Source organism: Dromiciops gliroides, chromosome 3 (genome assembly GCF_019393635.1).
Source record: "Dromiciops gliroides isolate mDroGli1 chromosome 3, mDroGli1.pri, whole genome shotgun sequence".
Taxonomy (NCBI): Eukaryota; Metazoa; Chordata; class Mammalia; order Microbiotheria; family Microbiotheriidae; genus Dromiciops; species Dromiciops gliroides.
Window position 1 is genome coordinate 337,807,362 of NC_057863.1, and position 15,106 is coordinate 337,822,467.

The 15,106-nt window shown below is 40.1% G+C and overlaps 1 protein-coding gene across 2 annotated transcripts in view; it reads right to left on the reverse strand.

The window, feature by feature from the left end:
* HEG1 (heart development protein with EGF like domains 1) overlaps nucleotides 1-15,106 on the reverse strand; it is a 131,416-nt gene that overhangs the window by 23,716 nt on the left and 92,594 nt on the right. The window contains exons 12-13 of one of the 2 annotated variants that reach the window (XM_043993078.1): nucleotides 14,864-15,024; nucleotides 8,193-8,327 (exon numbers count right to left, since the gene is read on the reverse strand). In XM_043993078.1, coding sequence (XP_043849013.1) covers nucleotides 8,193-8,327; nucleotides 14,864-15,024 — 296 coding nt within the window. Of the gene's footprint in view, nucleotides 1-8,192; nucleotides 8,328-14,863; nucleotides 15,025-15,106 lie in introns of those variants that run through there. The other variant, XM_043993079.1, reaches the window with a different exon arrangement.

The following is a 15,106-nucleotide window of genomic DNA, read 5'->3' on the forward strand; positions in this document are numbered from 1 at the left end:
CTGGAGAAAAGATTGAGGAGAGATAATATAGGAATAGTCAGAATACCTGAAAATTATAATTTAAGGAAAAGAATCTTGATTAAATATTATAAGAAGTCATCAAGGAAAAATGCCCTGAAGTTCTATAAGGCAAAACAGAAATAGAAAAAATCCACCAAACACGACCTGAAAGATCCCAGGAAGAAAACTTACAGGAATATCACAGTCAAGTTTCAAAGCACCCAAGTTAAGGAGAAAATATTGGAAGCAACAAGAAGAAAAAAACAATTTAAGTATCATGAAGCTAAAATAAAGATTACACGAGATCTAGCAGCTACTACATTGAAGGACCATAGGTCTTAGAATACTACTGTAGGGCAAAAGAGCTGGGTTATGATCAAGGGTAACTTACGCAGCAAAGTTAGTATAATCCTGAATGAAAAAAAAAATGAATATTTAACAATTTGAAAGACTTTCAGGTATTATGACAAAAACAGCAGAAATTAAGGGAAAATTTGACATGTAACATCCAGAAGAAATAAAGGTAAACATTAGAGACCAGTTGTGAGGGACTCAATGAGGTCAAATTGTTTACTTCTTATATGTGAAAATATTATCAGTACTGTCATTATTTGGGTAATTTGAAAAAAAGGCTTGGGCTGAGCTGATCATGATGGGGTGATTCTTAAAAAATAAAACTATGTAGGGAGAGATAAAAAGGAGTAATTATCTCAAACAAATGAAGTACAAAAGGAAAAATTGATACAGAAGCTAGTAGGGGGGAGGGTAGGTAGTGCCAGAACCATACTCCCATGGGGAATGGGTTCAAGAGGGAACAACATATATATCTAGAAGTGCATAAAAGTCTTTTAAATTCAAAAAGAAGTAAGATGGCAAGAGGATTGGGGGGGGAAGATAAGGGAGGGACTCTTGGAGGGGTGGGTAGGTTAAAGAAAAGGAGGGGCAAGGTAGCAGGTAGAAGTAAAGCAGAGGAGTGAAGAGGGATAGGATAAATAAGGTGAGAAGGATAGTGAGGAAAAATAGGAAGGAATAAAATACCCAATAAGTAATTATAGCTTAGAATGTGAATGGGCTGAATTTATCCATAAAGGAGAAACAGATAGCTAATTAAAAATTTGAATTCAATAATACATTGCTTTCAGGAAACACTACAAAAATGAGAGATACAAACAAAGATAAAATGAAAAGCAGGAGTAGAATTTATTATGTAAAAAAGCAGGGGTAGTTGTTATGATCTTAGAAAAAGTTGAAGCTAGGGGCAGCTAGATGGAGCAGTGGATAGAGCACTGGCCCTGGATTCAGGAGGACCTGAGTTCAAATCCAGCCTCAGACACTTAACACTTACTAGCTGTGTGACCCTGGGCAAGTCACTTAACCCCGACTGCCTTACCCCCCCCCCCAAAAAATCTTATCAGGAAAAAGTTGAAGCTAAAATATACAATCAAAAGAGAAAAATAGGGAAATTACACTGTGTCAACAATATTAATCAATACTGCTTTAGACCATTTAAAATAACTAGACAGTATAAAATACCTAAGTGCATACCTGCCAAAACAGACACAAAAACTATATGAACATAAACATGAAACATGAAATCTTTTTATACAAATAAAGTCAGTTCTAAATAACTGAAGTAATATTTATTGTTCATGGGTAGGTAAAGCCAATATAATAAAAAATGACAATTTAACCTAACCAATCTATTTATTTAATGACATCCCAATTAAATTACTAAAAATTATCTTACTGGGTTAGAAAAATAATAATAAACTTCATTTAGAAGAACAAAAGGTCAGGAACTTCAAAGAAACCGGGGGGAAAAAAGACTTAAAGGAAGCAAATTCAGCAGTATCAGACCTTAAACTATATTATAAGGTGAGAGCATTGCTGAAGTGTAAAATGGATAATTTCAATTATGTTAAATTAAAATTTTATTGTATAAATAAAGCCTATGTAGCCAATAATGGAAAGAATGAAGAAAATTAGAGGGAAACTTTCATAAACAATCTCTCAGATAAAATGTGATTGGGTTGGAATATTGCTGTGGTGTAGGAAATGGTGAACTGGTTGATTTAGAAAAACATGGTAAGACTTGGACTTATGAAAGAAGATGCTATCCAGCTTCAGAGGAACCAGTGACAAGTAGAAATAAGCATACTACGGTTTTACATATATGTGTATGATGTGTACATATGTATGTATATAGATATTTATAGATATCTATGTGTATATGTATACATATATTTTATAGATGTCTATGTGTATATGTATATATAAATACCCACACCCACATATATAAAAACCTGGGCTTAATTAGTGCCTTCTTTAGGGCAGTAGAGGGTGGAAGGGAAGGGAAAATGAAGTAAAAAGTACATAGCAGAGAACAAAAGAAAACCTATAAGGTAGTAAAGAAAAGCTGGACAGCTTTGAAAATAATGCATAGTATTTGTTATATAGGTTTTCTTGAAATGGAAATTTATTTTTTTATATTGCTGCATACATGGTAATATTTTTCCTTTTCTTGTTTTGTATTTAAATTTAAAATAAATTTTAAAATTTACAAAAGGAAAAAAGAAAAACATAAAAATTTAGCAATGAATTAATCAGGTTTGATCATATTTGCACATTCCTCATCCATAGTATTCACCTCACCTCTGCAAAAAGAGAGGGAAATGCATTTTTTTCCATCTCTACAACTCATCAATACTTAACTCCAGCTGTCAGGAAGTTTTTCTTAGACCGGCCTGACTAACTAATTTCTCCTCTTTACTCCTCAATACAGGTTAAGAACATAATTGACCTAACTCTTACAAATGCATCTGTTCAATCTTGTTCTGACCAAATCCTTTACTTTTGTCTTATAGGCCTTCAGAGGACAGCTTGGTGGAGCAGTGGATAGAGAGCTAGGCCTGGAGTCAGCAAGACTCATCTTCCTGAGTTCAAATCTGGCCTCAAATACTTACTGGCTATGTGACCCTAGACAAGTCACTTAACCCTGTTTGCCTCAGTTTTCTCATCTTTACAACGAGCTAGAGAAGGAAACCACTCCGGTATTTTTGCTAAGAAAACCCTAAATGGGGTTACAGAGACTCAGAAAGGATTGAAATGACTCAACAACAAAAATATAGGTCTTCAGGTCAAATCCTGCAGTTTTTATAGATTCCATTTCCATCTTTGTTGTATCATGGGACTATAAAATCATAGAGTTAGAGCTGGAAGATTTAGACCTGGGAAGTCCAACTTCCTCATTTTATAGATGAGGAAATAGAGACCCAGAGAGATTAAGAGACTTGTCTAAATTTTAAAGGGACAGAGCTTGGGTCTGAAGCCAGTCCTTTTCACTTTAAATCCAATTAGCATCGAATGGGCAAATGATAAAAGTGTGTCTATTTTGTTTTTAAATTGTGGACCAGAGGCATGTCTAAGTGGAGGGACACACGAGGAGGTGGGAGTAAGTAGGCTGGATCCCATAGTGTGAAGGAGGGACGATTGTCTGTTGCTTTAAACACACACACACACACACACACACACACACACACACACACACACACACACACATACATATCTTAGAGCAGCTACTGGAAAACTCAGCAAAGAAAAGCAAGAACAAGCATCATGCAGAATTGGGGAAACCTGCAATTTAATTATAAAGGAAACTTCTAAAACACTTAAACACCTTATTTGAAATTAACCAGATTTGGGAAGGCTTTTGACTGTCGCTTTGGAACAATCTCTGAGCCCTGATTTGAAACACCCTTAAGAAGATGCTTTGGAAACGCCCATGAGTTTTTAACACAGATGACCAGAAGGTGTCACTATAGGCCCATCCAAAGTCCGGCTGAAAGATTTCTCCAGGGCTGGGCTGTTGCAGCTCTCAACTTGGCATTCCATTAGTGAACAATATTATCAAAGGATGACTACAGATTTAATAACTATCGACTAAAGATGTTGCTCAAGGGACACATCCACTGCCTTGGCAGCGAGACAAGGAGCTGGTGGAGGTTTTCTGTAAGCCTTCTCTTTCCCAAGATCCCTCCCGTCCTTCACTTTTTTTTTTTTTTTTTTTGCCAAGTAGCCCGCTGGTGCTTTTTACAATTCTGGTAATTATTTGATTGCTCTGTTGTTTTCGGGGCCAACATTTAATTGGTGAAATTTGAGAAGGACCGATTTTAAGACGGAGGGAATGGTTATGCCTGACAGGGATCAAAACTAGGAGTGGTTAATGATGCTGTCAAAACCTCTTAACAAGGCACACTATTATCAGAACCAAATATGTTCAAACCCCGCTCTGTTCCTGCCTTCCTCCAAGGGTGGGGGGGCTGGGGAGGGGGAGGGAGGGTCAGTCCTTCCTCCTCATTTCCTCTGGCTCGCTGGGAATCTTTCAGCAGGCAGAGAGGTTTCAGTAGAAGTCAACTTACCCGCTGAAACACGGCAAAACACAGACCTCGCTAGACTAACTAGCCTTTCTAGATAGCACAGGAAATGCTTTTTTAGTAAGCTAGATGAACTAGAAAAAGGAAGAACCAGCAGAACCCCTTCTCTTTTCCCCCCTTGTTTCCCCTCCCACAGTTTATATAGGTCCCTTTATGTAGCTGGTGGTCTGATGGGAAATATAATGCCCACCCACCATAGGCGCTCAAAAACAGTCTGGGCTGACACTGGAAGCCATTATTAACCAGCTACACCTCCCACATAAGTCATAATAACTAGCATACATTCTGAGCTTTAAGGTCTGTGAAGTAAAGGGGCTATTACTGCCCCCATTTTACAGATGAGACAAACGGGGCTGAGAAATGTCATGTGACTTAGCCCAGGCTCATACAGCAAATCAGCTTTGGAGGCAGAATTAAAACCTAGGTCTTCCTGACTCCTAGTCCATCACTGTGAATCCAGTTCACCCTCTTGCTGCTTAAACCTGAGCCAGCAGATAGCTTTGCATTATTATGAGGAGAGTATTTATAGGCCTGCCCATCTACCCTTCAGTTGTGTCCTGGCCAAAATGAATTCCAGCCCTGGAAGGTAAAGATGACTTGTAACCTTTAAAATGGGCTCTACAGACAAACACAACAAGGACCACATACATAGCTGCCTTTCTTGAAGAGCTAAAGCAATCTCAGGATGGTCCTCAGAAAAAGAATACTCCATTTTTATTGATAACCGTCTGATAGCTCCTTTTATCACTATCTTTTTAAAATTAGTATTTTATATGTCAACAAAAGAATATTTACTTGAGCAAGAAAATTGTCCTCTATCATCATAAACTTTTTTTTTTTGGTGAGGCAATTGGGGTTAAGTGACTTGTCCAGTGTCACACAGCTACTAACTATCAAGTGTCTGAAGCTGGATTTAAACTCAGGTCCTCCTGACTCCAGGGCTGGTGCTCTACCTACTGTGCCACCTAGATGCCCTCCATAAACTTAAAAAAAAAAACCTAAGCAGAATTAGTTGCCATTCATGCTATTTTTGAGGTTTTTGAGCAATCCTTACTGATTGCAAAAAAGGAATGTTAGGAGCTGAGCTCAGGTTTTCACTGAAGAACTGGACCAATTAATCAGGACTAAAACTGCTAATTGTTTCACTAATTCTTCAGTTGATACTCTCAGGTTCTTTAAGTACCACCTTCTACTCTTACCCATCACAAGGAGTCATCCCTTGTAAAAAGAATTAAATTTTTTTTTTTTAATTTTTGAGGCAATTGGGGTTAAGTGACTTGCCCAGGGTCACACAGCTAGTTAAGTGTCTGAGGCCGGATTTGAACTCAGGTCCTCCTGAATCCAGGGCCAGTACTCTATCCACTGCACCACCTAGCTGCCCGTAAAAAGAATTTTAAAAGAGAGAGGAAAGAAGGTCAGCAAAACTAAGCAATGAATCAACCTGGTTTGACTATATTTGCAAGTTCCTTATCCATAGCATCCATCACACTTATGCAAATAGAGTTGTTGTTGAGTTTTGTCTGATTTTTCATAACCCTATTTTTGGGTTTTCTTGGCAAACATACTGAAGTGGTTTGCCATTTCCTTCTCCAGATCATTTTACAGATGAAGAAACTGAAGCAAATAAGGTTAAGTCACTTGCCCAGGGTCACACCACTAATAGGTGTCTGAGGCCAGATTTGAATTGAGAAAGGTGAATCTTCCTTAATTCAGGCCCAGCACTCTATGCACCGTGCCACCTAGCTGCCTTCTGCAAAAAAAAAAAAAGAGGGAAGTGCATTTTTCCATCTCTTCAAGCCATAATTGCTTAACTTCAGCTGCTCAGCAAGTTTTTCTTAGACCTTCTTAACCAACTGATTTGTCCTCTTCAATACAAGTTAAGAATGAAATCAACATATGACAACTCTTTCAAAGGCAACTGTTTTCTCTTGTTCTGCCCAAATCCTTCACCTCTGTCTTATTGTTCTTCAGGTCTTCTGAGCTGATGATAGCCCATAGAAAAGGCAGTGTGGTACAATAGAAAGACTGTTAGTTTTGGAGTCTGAGAACAGGTTTCAAATCCCAGCTTTGCTACTTACTTACTATGTGTTTTCTTGTTTTGTTTTTTAGTGAACTAGACAACCTCTCAAGTTATGATTCTGTGATCAGGGTAGAAATATCCACCAGACAAATGGACAGTTTGATCCTGGATTTAAGCAGACAGACTGGGAGTTGTGTGTAGAGTGAAGAAGTGTGGTAGAGTAGAAAGAATGCAGAGCTTGAAGTTGGGAGAAAATGGGTTCGAATACCCCTTCTGATACTTACTAAATGGTACGACCCCTGGCAGATCACTTAATCTCTCTCAGCTGAAATTTCCTAAACTATAAAATGTGAATGATGATACTCCATAGGATTGTAGTAAGGAACTAATAAGATAAGATATGGGAAGTGCTTTGAAAATGCCAAAGCAATATATAAAAGCCATCTTCTTGTTAAAAAAAAAAAATTAACCTGGGGGCAGCTAGGTGGCTCAGTGGAAAGAGCACTGGCCCTGGAGTCAGGAGGACCTGAGTTCAAATCCAGCCTTAGACTCGACACTTACTAGCTGTGTGACCTTGGGCAAGTCACTTAACACTCATTGCCCCGCCAAAAAAAAAAAAAAAAAAAGAAAAGAAAAGAAAGAAAGAAAAACCAGAAAAAAACCCAACCCATTTCTTGTCCTGACCTGTGATTTTGTTGGTGAAGGGAATTCTTGGTGGTGAAATTTCCTGTACCAATGCAGATCAACAGCTATGCTGTTGCCTGCATACAGTTGCCTGGGAGTTGCCTGGGAGTACCCAGTTGTTAAATGTCTTACTCAGCGTCACACACAGCAAGCACTTGTCAGAGGTACTAGAACACTGTTCTTCATGACATCGAGGCCAGGTCTCCATCATTTATACCGCAGTGGCTCCCAGTATCATTGTTATTATCAATATTAGAGACCTATACTGCTTCCCCAGACCAATGTTCACTTCGAATCAATGCTTTTCTCAAGCTTCATTGAATTAAACTTCTGCTGATCTAACCTTTAGGAAATCCTTAAATAAAATCAATTTATTCAGAGCAAGGCACACAGTAAGTCCTTAATTTTTTTTGTCTTTTTTTTTTGGGGGGGGCAGGACAATGAGGGTTAAGTGACTTGCTCAAGGTCACACAGCTAGTGTCAAGTGTCTGAGGCTGGATTTTAACTCAGGTCCTCCTGAATCCAAGGCCAGTGCTTTATCCACTGCACCACCTAGCTGCCTCCAGTCCTTAATTTTTTAAGATTAAATGAATTAATTCACTCACTTAACAGAAGAGGTTAAAACTCATATTTTACAACTGGGTAAAGGATATGAATTAAAAAAAGACCTGACAGTTTTGTGAATTAAAAACAATGACTTTTTTTGCTTCCTCTATTTTAAACAAAAGAATTCTAGCCCTGACTTTATCCAACCTTCAAAATAAACAACTTTTTTTTAACCATAGGTATTCCTTACAATCTACTGTTCTTCTTCTTCACTTGGTCAGCAGGCACAGTAGACAACAGTGATAGGTAATATTATTATTGCAAGAAGACAACATTCATCACCCTAACATCAGCACAAACACCAGGACTGACCACCCCGAGTTCTTAATAGTTATCCTTAAAGCAGGGATATGTGATGAGTCTCCAGAAGAAAGAAAATGTTTTAACCATCACTAAAACATTACCCAGAAACTCCCTCCCAGCCAATCTGCTTGAGTCAAGAATGGTACCTCGGCAGGAATGATCCATCTTGTTAAACTGGAAGTAGCCAGCCTTGCACTGACAGAGGGCAACACCTTCCAAATCGGTGCAGATAGAGGTCTCTTTGTCACATTCCGGACTTTTCTTTTTACATAAACTACCAGCTGATGAAAGAAAAACAAAACGTCAGTGGGGCAAAGAGACCTTTAAAACATCATCATTTTAGGGGGAATTAACTTAGATTTAAAGTAGCCTTCTGTATCACATGAACAGTTTTCAAAAGTCATTGAGGAGGGGCAGCTAGGTGGCACAGTGGATAGAGCACCGGCCCTGGAGTCAGGAGGACCTGAGTTCAAATCCGGCCTCAGACACTTAACACTTACTAGCTGTGTGACCCTGGGCAAGTCACTTAACCCCAATTGCCTCACTTAAAAAAAAAGTCATTGAGGAAAACAACAACAACAACAACAACAAAAGTCATTGAGGATGGGAAGACTCATATGGATGGTTGCAGAGTGAAGTGTTTGAAACCAGAACAGTTTACACAAAGGCCACAATAATGTAAAAGAAAACAATGCTGAAAGACTTTGGAACTCTGATCACTGCATGGTCGAATCATTACTTCAGAGGACTGATGGTGGCCCATGCCTCCTAACTCCTAGCAAAGAGGAGGTGGGGACTGCAGGTGTTGAATGAAGAATACATTTTCAGACATAGTCAATAAGCCGATTTGTTTTGCTTGATTGTACTCATTTGTTATGAGGGAGGGTTCTATAGGGGGAAGAGTGAATCACTGGGGAAGTGCCAGGGATAGAAAAAGAAAGAAAGAATATCAAAAAAACTTTAAACAATTTTTTTAAAATAAAAGAATCATTAGGGAGCTCAACCTTCTTTTCAAACTGCCCGTCTGAGCCTGCTAACATTCCCTTCTGCTGGCTTTGGCTAGATTAAGAGCACACAAGTATTTGTCTACAGAAAATATACACATACTCAAAAGGGTATGGGTAAGAAGAGAATAGCATAATAAACTCTCTCCCCATTCTCCCCCCACCCCAATGCATGCAGGGACGTGAACACTATGTCTATTGAAATGACACAATGTCTTCTGTGCTTATGTGTTAAATGGCTGCCGGGTTCATTTGTTTGTGGGTAAAGGGATGCCTTTGCCTTTCCCTGAAGTGTCTAACACAAGTTCTTCTTGGGTTAGAAAAGAATACGATCAAAGAGAACCCAGCTTTTCATAGTAATTAAAAAAAAAGAGAGAAGGCCAGATGATTAGGACTCTGATGAGATACAGATTTCTCAGGCATCAAGGGCAGGGGAAGCTCAGTTCAGGCCAAAAAAGCAAGAATACCAAATTCTAAGGGATCCAAATGATGGGGCCTTGACAACAGGAAGAGATTAGATTTGGCAGCTTGGACAGAGGGACCTAGAACAAGGGATCTCAGAAAGGCTTACCTTCCTAATCTCGAGTCTAAATATTCTACAGCCATCTATAACTACCTACATTATTTTTTGGCTCTGTTCATCTTAACTGCCTGTAAACAGATGTTGGTTTAGGGCACTCAAGAAGACTGGCCTTTGAATGTGTGGCTGTCATGAATACTCATTATGAGAAGGGGGGGTAGACTGGAGGTGGGGGTAATGATATATTTTTTCAGGACTGTAACCACAAGTCACAGGTGGTGGCTGTGAAGGGAGAAATGCTAATGGTTAGCCACGGTGATGATCACTATGGGGCTGTGTCTATCCCCAAAAAGAAAATGGTATTTAGTTTGTTTCAAACCTGCTGCCTCATTTCAAGAGCTTGGCTACATTTGAGCCGCTGACTGGTTTCTCTCACATCCAACAGATTTCTTTGAGACCATGGGCAGCACTCATTGTTGTGAATGACTTGAATGATCTTTTTATTATAATTAAAAGGCATTATCGAGACAATTTCCTGTCTTTATGGGTGGAAGGTGGTGTACTACATCAGAAGGCCATATGTGTGTATATAAAAGAACTTCCTTTGTTTATTTAGAAAACTTTGTGTTAAGGGATGAAAAAAATCTCTTGTCTGGAGCAGGCACCAAGGAGGTGAATGTGCCTTTATTGTTACTAGTCTAAACAGTGGTGGACAAATCATCTTTGGGATAAGTCTTCAATAATTTCCTGTAGCCTTCTGAGATAAGCCATCACTAAATGCTCTCCGCACAGCCTAGTGAAGGCTTGTTCAACAGCCATATTGAATCACTGAGGGTGGGTGGCACTCGGTGGGGCCTCTTACAAAGAGAATTATTTGTATTCTACTCATTCTTATCCTACTTCTCTGCTTCCTTTATGGGCTCCTCATCCTCCTCCCAGCCCTTAAACACTGGGTGCCTTCCAAGGCTTTCTCCTTGGTTCTTTTTTCTATTCTCTCTCCATTGGTGACCCCATTCACTCTTTTTGTTTTTTGGCAGGGCAATGAGGGTTAAGTGACTTGCTCAGGGTCACACAGCAAGTGTCTGGGTCCGGATTTGAACTCAGGTCCTCCTGAATCCAGGGCCAGTGCTTTATCCACTGCGCCACCTAGCTGCCCACCTGCCACCTACTCTTCAACTCAGGAGAGATCTTAGAGAATTGTCTGGGGGCAATAAAAGGTTAAGTCCCTTGCTCAGGGTTAGACAGTAAGTCTGAGGCAGGTCTTGAACCCAGGTTTTCCTGACCCCAACGCCAGCTCTCTATTTATTATACCATGCTGTCTCTCACTGCAAGAACTTAATAATTGTTTGTTGAATTGAACTGATGTGAGCTGTCAAATTAAAGACCATAGTCTTTCATTTATGTGATATCTGCAATAAACCAATTTCTTTCTGGGTCCAGAGAGGAGAACTCAGAATCAGGATGTTGGGTCTGGTCATAAGAAGGGTGAATTCAGGACACAGTTTGGGGTCTTAACTCTGAATTTCCTGTCTTTATTAGTGGAAGTTGGATTTCTAAGTCAGAATGTGTGTGTGTGTGTGTGTGTGTGTGTGTGTGTGTGTGTTGGAATTTCCTTTGTTTATTTAGAGAAGGCTGCATTAAGTTGGGGAAAAAAATCTTTGCACACAAACACCATGAAGCTGGCACCAGGGAGGTGAGCGTGCCTATATGACTGCTAGTCTAAATAGCCATGCACAGATAGCCTTTGGAAGGAGTTTCCAATCATGTCTTCTAGCCTTATGGGATAAACCATGATCAGGTGCTCTCCACACATTCTAATGGGGGCTCATTTAACCATCATTCAGAGTCAGAAGGTGTAAACAGGTATTTTCTGTAAGCAGAAATGGACTCTTTTTACAGTTTCCCTGTTAATGCAGCTCATCAGAAAGTGTTTCAGATCCTGCATTAATGTCTTTAGCACTGCCACATGCTGACAAGTACAGTCACATATGGGAAAAAGAGAAGGCTGGTTTTGTCAGTGGGGCAAAGAAGGGAGATGAGGCAAACGAAGACAAGAGACTATCCTGTGGAGACCAGCTTTTTATTGATGACTTCTGGAGACCCGTATAATCTCCATGATCTTTCCCAGGCAGAGCCATCCACTAGTCAACAAGCAATAGTCACAGTGTTGTCTCCTATCAGATCCCCACCCAGAAGGAGAGGTCCAGGATGTGCCAAGCAAGAGAAGCTGCATGACCTTCGTGATGGGCATGAGCCACAGGGTATGTGTGTGGGAGGGGGATGAGAGAGGAGGTAGAAGACTTATCAAGATGGAGCCACGGGTCATAACTACCAGAAAACAAACGGGGTCCCCAGGAGCTTCCCAGGCGGCAAGACAACAACTAAGTAGCTTCATAATATTAATAACAGTGCGCCCAGGAGCACCTGTGAATCTACTGAAGTGGTCTTGTCTGAGTTTGCACTGCATATTTCTACTGGGCTAGAATCATATTTACTTAATTACATCTCTGAATAGTGTGAATTTAAATACAGGAAACCACTTTAGGTGACTGATTACACTAATCAGGACCTAGCTAAATTATTCATATTTTACTAAAAAAAAAAGAATGGATAAAGAGGAGTAAAATATACAATAAACCTAGAAAAATAGATTAGGAAGAGCTTGTAAAGGATTTTAGATTTGAAACAAAAGATTTAGTCCTTGGCCTCAGGGAGTTTACATTCTATTAGGGGAGACAATGTACACATAAATATATATAAAAGAACACGTGTAGCATGTCCAGAAGACAAAAACCAAATATAAAGAAAAGACTGGACAATGACACAAGGGCTTTTCACAGGCTAAATGCTTTGGTCAGAGTAAAAGCTGCAGGTTCCTGGAAGGTAAGCTTTTGAACATCATGTTAATTGAGAGGGGGAAGCTAGGTGGTGTAGTGGATAAAGCACCAGTTCTGGATTCAGGAGGACCTGAGTTCAAATTCTGCCTCAGACACTTGACACTTACTAGCTGTGTGACCCTGGGCAAGTCACTTAACCCTCACTGCCCCGAAAAAATAAAGAAAAGAAAAGAAAAGATCATGTTAATTGAGGGATAGAAATGCCCTAAACCCAAAAGTACCTTCTAAGGAGCCCAGCTCTGCTCTCATGCAAGAGGAAACCGGAGTCTCTGCAACATGATACCAGAGAAGTTCGCCTCTACAATCCTCGTGGGCCATCATAAAGATAGTCAAGACAAGCAATAAAAGCAGCTTGTCTAAGTGAGATCTGAGAAGGACCCAAGAGAGGGCAGAAGAAAATGTGCCGCCCAACATGAGGTAAAGGTAAAGGCAGGCTTTCTTCTGCTCCTGTGGGCACTGAAAGGACGTGCTAAAAATGGGGGAAGGGACCCTTCAGAAAAGTAGAGACTGTCAGTGAAATACAGGAAGGAACACAGCTTTAGAACTGGAAGACAACTTAGAGTTCTCTAGATCACGCCCCTCATTTTACAGATGAGGAAAATGTGGCCCAGGAATGCCTGGGTCACAAATATTGGAATTAGATGGGGTGCTTTTCAGACAGGTAATTGGCCTAAGGTCACACGGGTCACAAACATAAGAAGCAGAATTTGAACTGAGGGCTTCTATGTTATGCCCATGTTCTCTCTTCTGTAAGACTAAATCACCTCAGTAGGGTAGGTTCTCACAGATCCAAATATCTGGGAACTTTCTTTGCAAGACATGAATGAGTGGGACATGTAATCAGTCAGTCAATCTACAAGCATTACTTAAGCACCTACTATGTACAGGGCATTGTGCTAATGCAAAAGAAAAATAGTCAATAATATTGAATTGCAATGTACCCACCGTTAGCAATATGTGTGCGTGTGTATGTGTATATATATGTATACACACATATTTTAAAGGCTAACCTTCTAATCTCTTGCAAGCAAGATAAAAATAAGAGAGTTATCTCCATCCTCATAGGTTAGAACATAAAATGAGGTCTGACTCTTGCTCATCCCCAGTCAGGATGAATGTCATCAGTGCTCAATTGGCGTAACCTGTTTGTGCCTTTCCAGTGTCCAAAGGAGCCAGACCATCCCTGTTTGTCCCAGAACTTAGCCAGTTCCTCAGGTCCACAAATGAACCTTTGCAGATTCAGGAGTCAGATATCAGCCAACCCGCTTGGGATTTCCCAGAACTACTAGCATATGGACCACTAAAGGCTGATACCCATAATTTATCTCCTGCATCTGGGAACCAGATGGGAAGATAAAGGGGTGGTTTTCATCCCCTTAGCTCACTCCAGTTCTGTGGTAAAGTGAACTGAACAAAAACCACTTTTAAAGCAAACACTTGGAAGCATGTCATGAGAATAAGTCCCCCTTATCTGAGTGGGGGATGGGGGACAATATTCTGGCATTGATTTCATTCCATAATGCAAAGATAAATGCCTGTCTCTATTTTAAACTTCATTTTTATTTTTTATATTAGTTTTATTTCCAAATGTATACCTACATCTTCCCCTACCCTTGTCACAAAAAATGAAAAAGAAAGAGAAAGAGAGAGAGAAAAAGAAATTCAGGCAAACTAAGGAACACATCTACTGAATCTGACAGTGCATGGCATGAGCCACACCCATGGTGCTTTGCAATGAAAGGAAGGAGATGAATATTCTCTCCCCTTCTTCAGGTACAGACTTAGTCTGCAGAGTTACCAGAATTCAGCTTCCTGTTTCTTGTGTTGGTATTACTCTTCTGATTTACACAGCTGAAGTCATCATGCATTGTGTTTCCCTGGGTCTGTGTCCTTCAATTGGCATCAGTTCATAGAAGCCTTCTCCTGATTCCCCAAATCGTTCTCCAATTGTCATTTGATTATAGTTATTCGTACTTTGCTCTTATCTCCCTCTCCCATGTTGTAAGCTCCATCACAATAAGAATAAGAGCTACCATTGATATAGTGCTTACATTGTAGCTTTACAAATATTATCTCACTGGATCTTCACAACAACCCCCGGGGAGGTAGGTGCTGCTATTATCATCATTTTACAAAAGAAATGAAGACAAACACAAGTTAAAGGACTCGGTTATGGTTATGCTGCTCCAAAGTGTCTGAGGACAGATTTAAACTTGGGTCTCTCCTGACTCCAGGCCCAGCACCCTCTCTCTCTCTACCTTGAAGGCAGGGTCTATGTACTATTCCATCCTGGTATCCCCACTGCCTCACACATTGTGGATGTTTGATAAACAGCTGTGGAATTGATACAAGTGGTCAGAGACTTCTCCTGGGTTGAACAACAGTCTCACACTTACCTCTAAAGAGCCTTCCCAGAGACTTCAAGAATTGGCAGGTCTCCACAGGGGATGTGCAGGTGCTAATGTATTTCTGTACTCTGTCTGCCAGATCAAACACCGTCACATTGGATGACATGGAAAAAGTGGTCTGCAGTGAGACAGCCACGGTGCCAGAGTCCCTGGAGGCAAAGGGACACTTCATAGACTTAACAGGGGCCCCCAAAGCAATTCTTTGCAATCATCATTTAAGGATGATTGAGA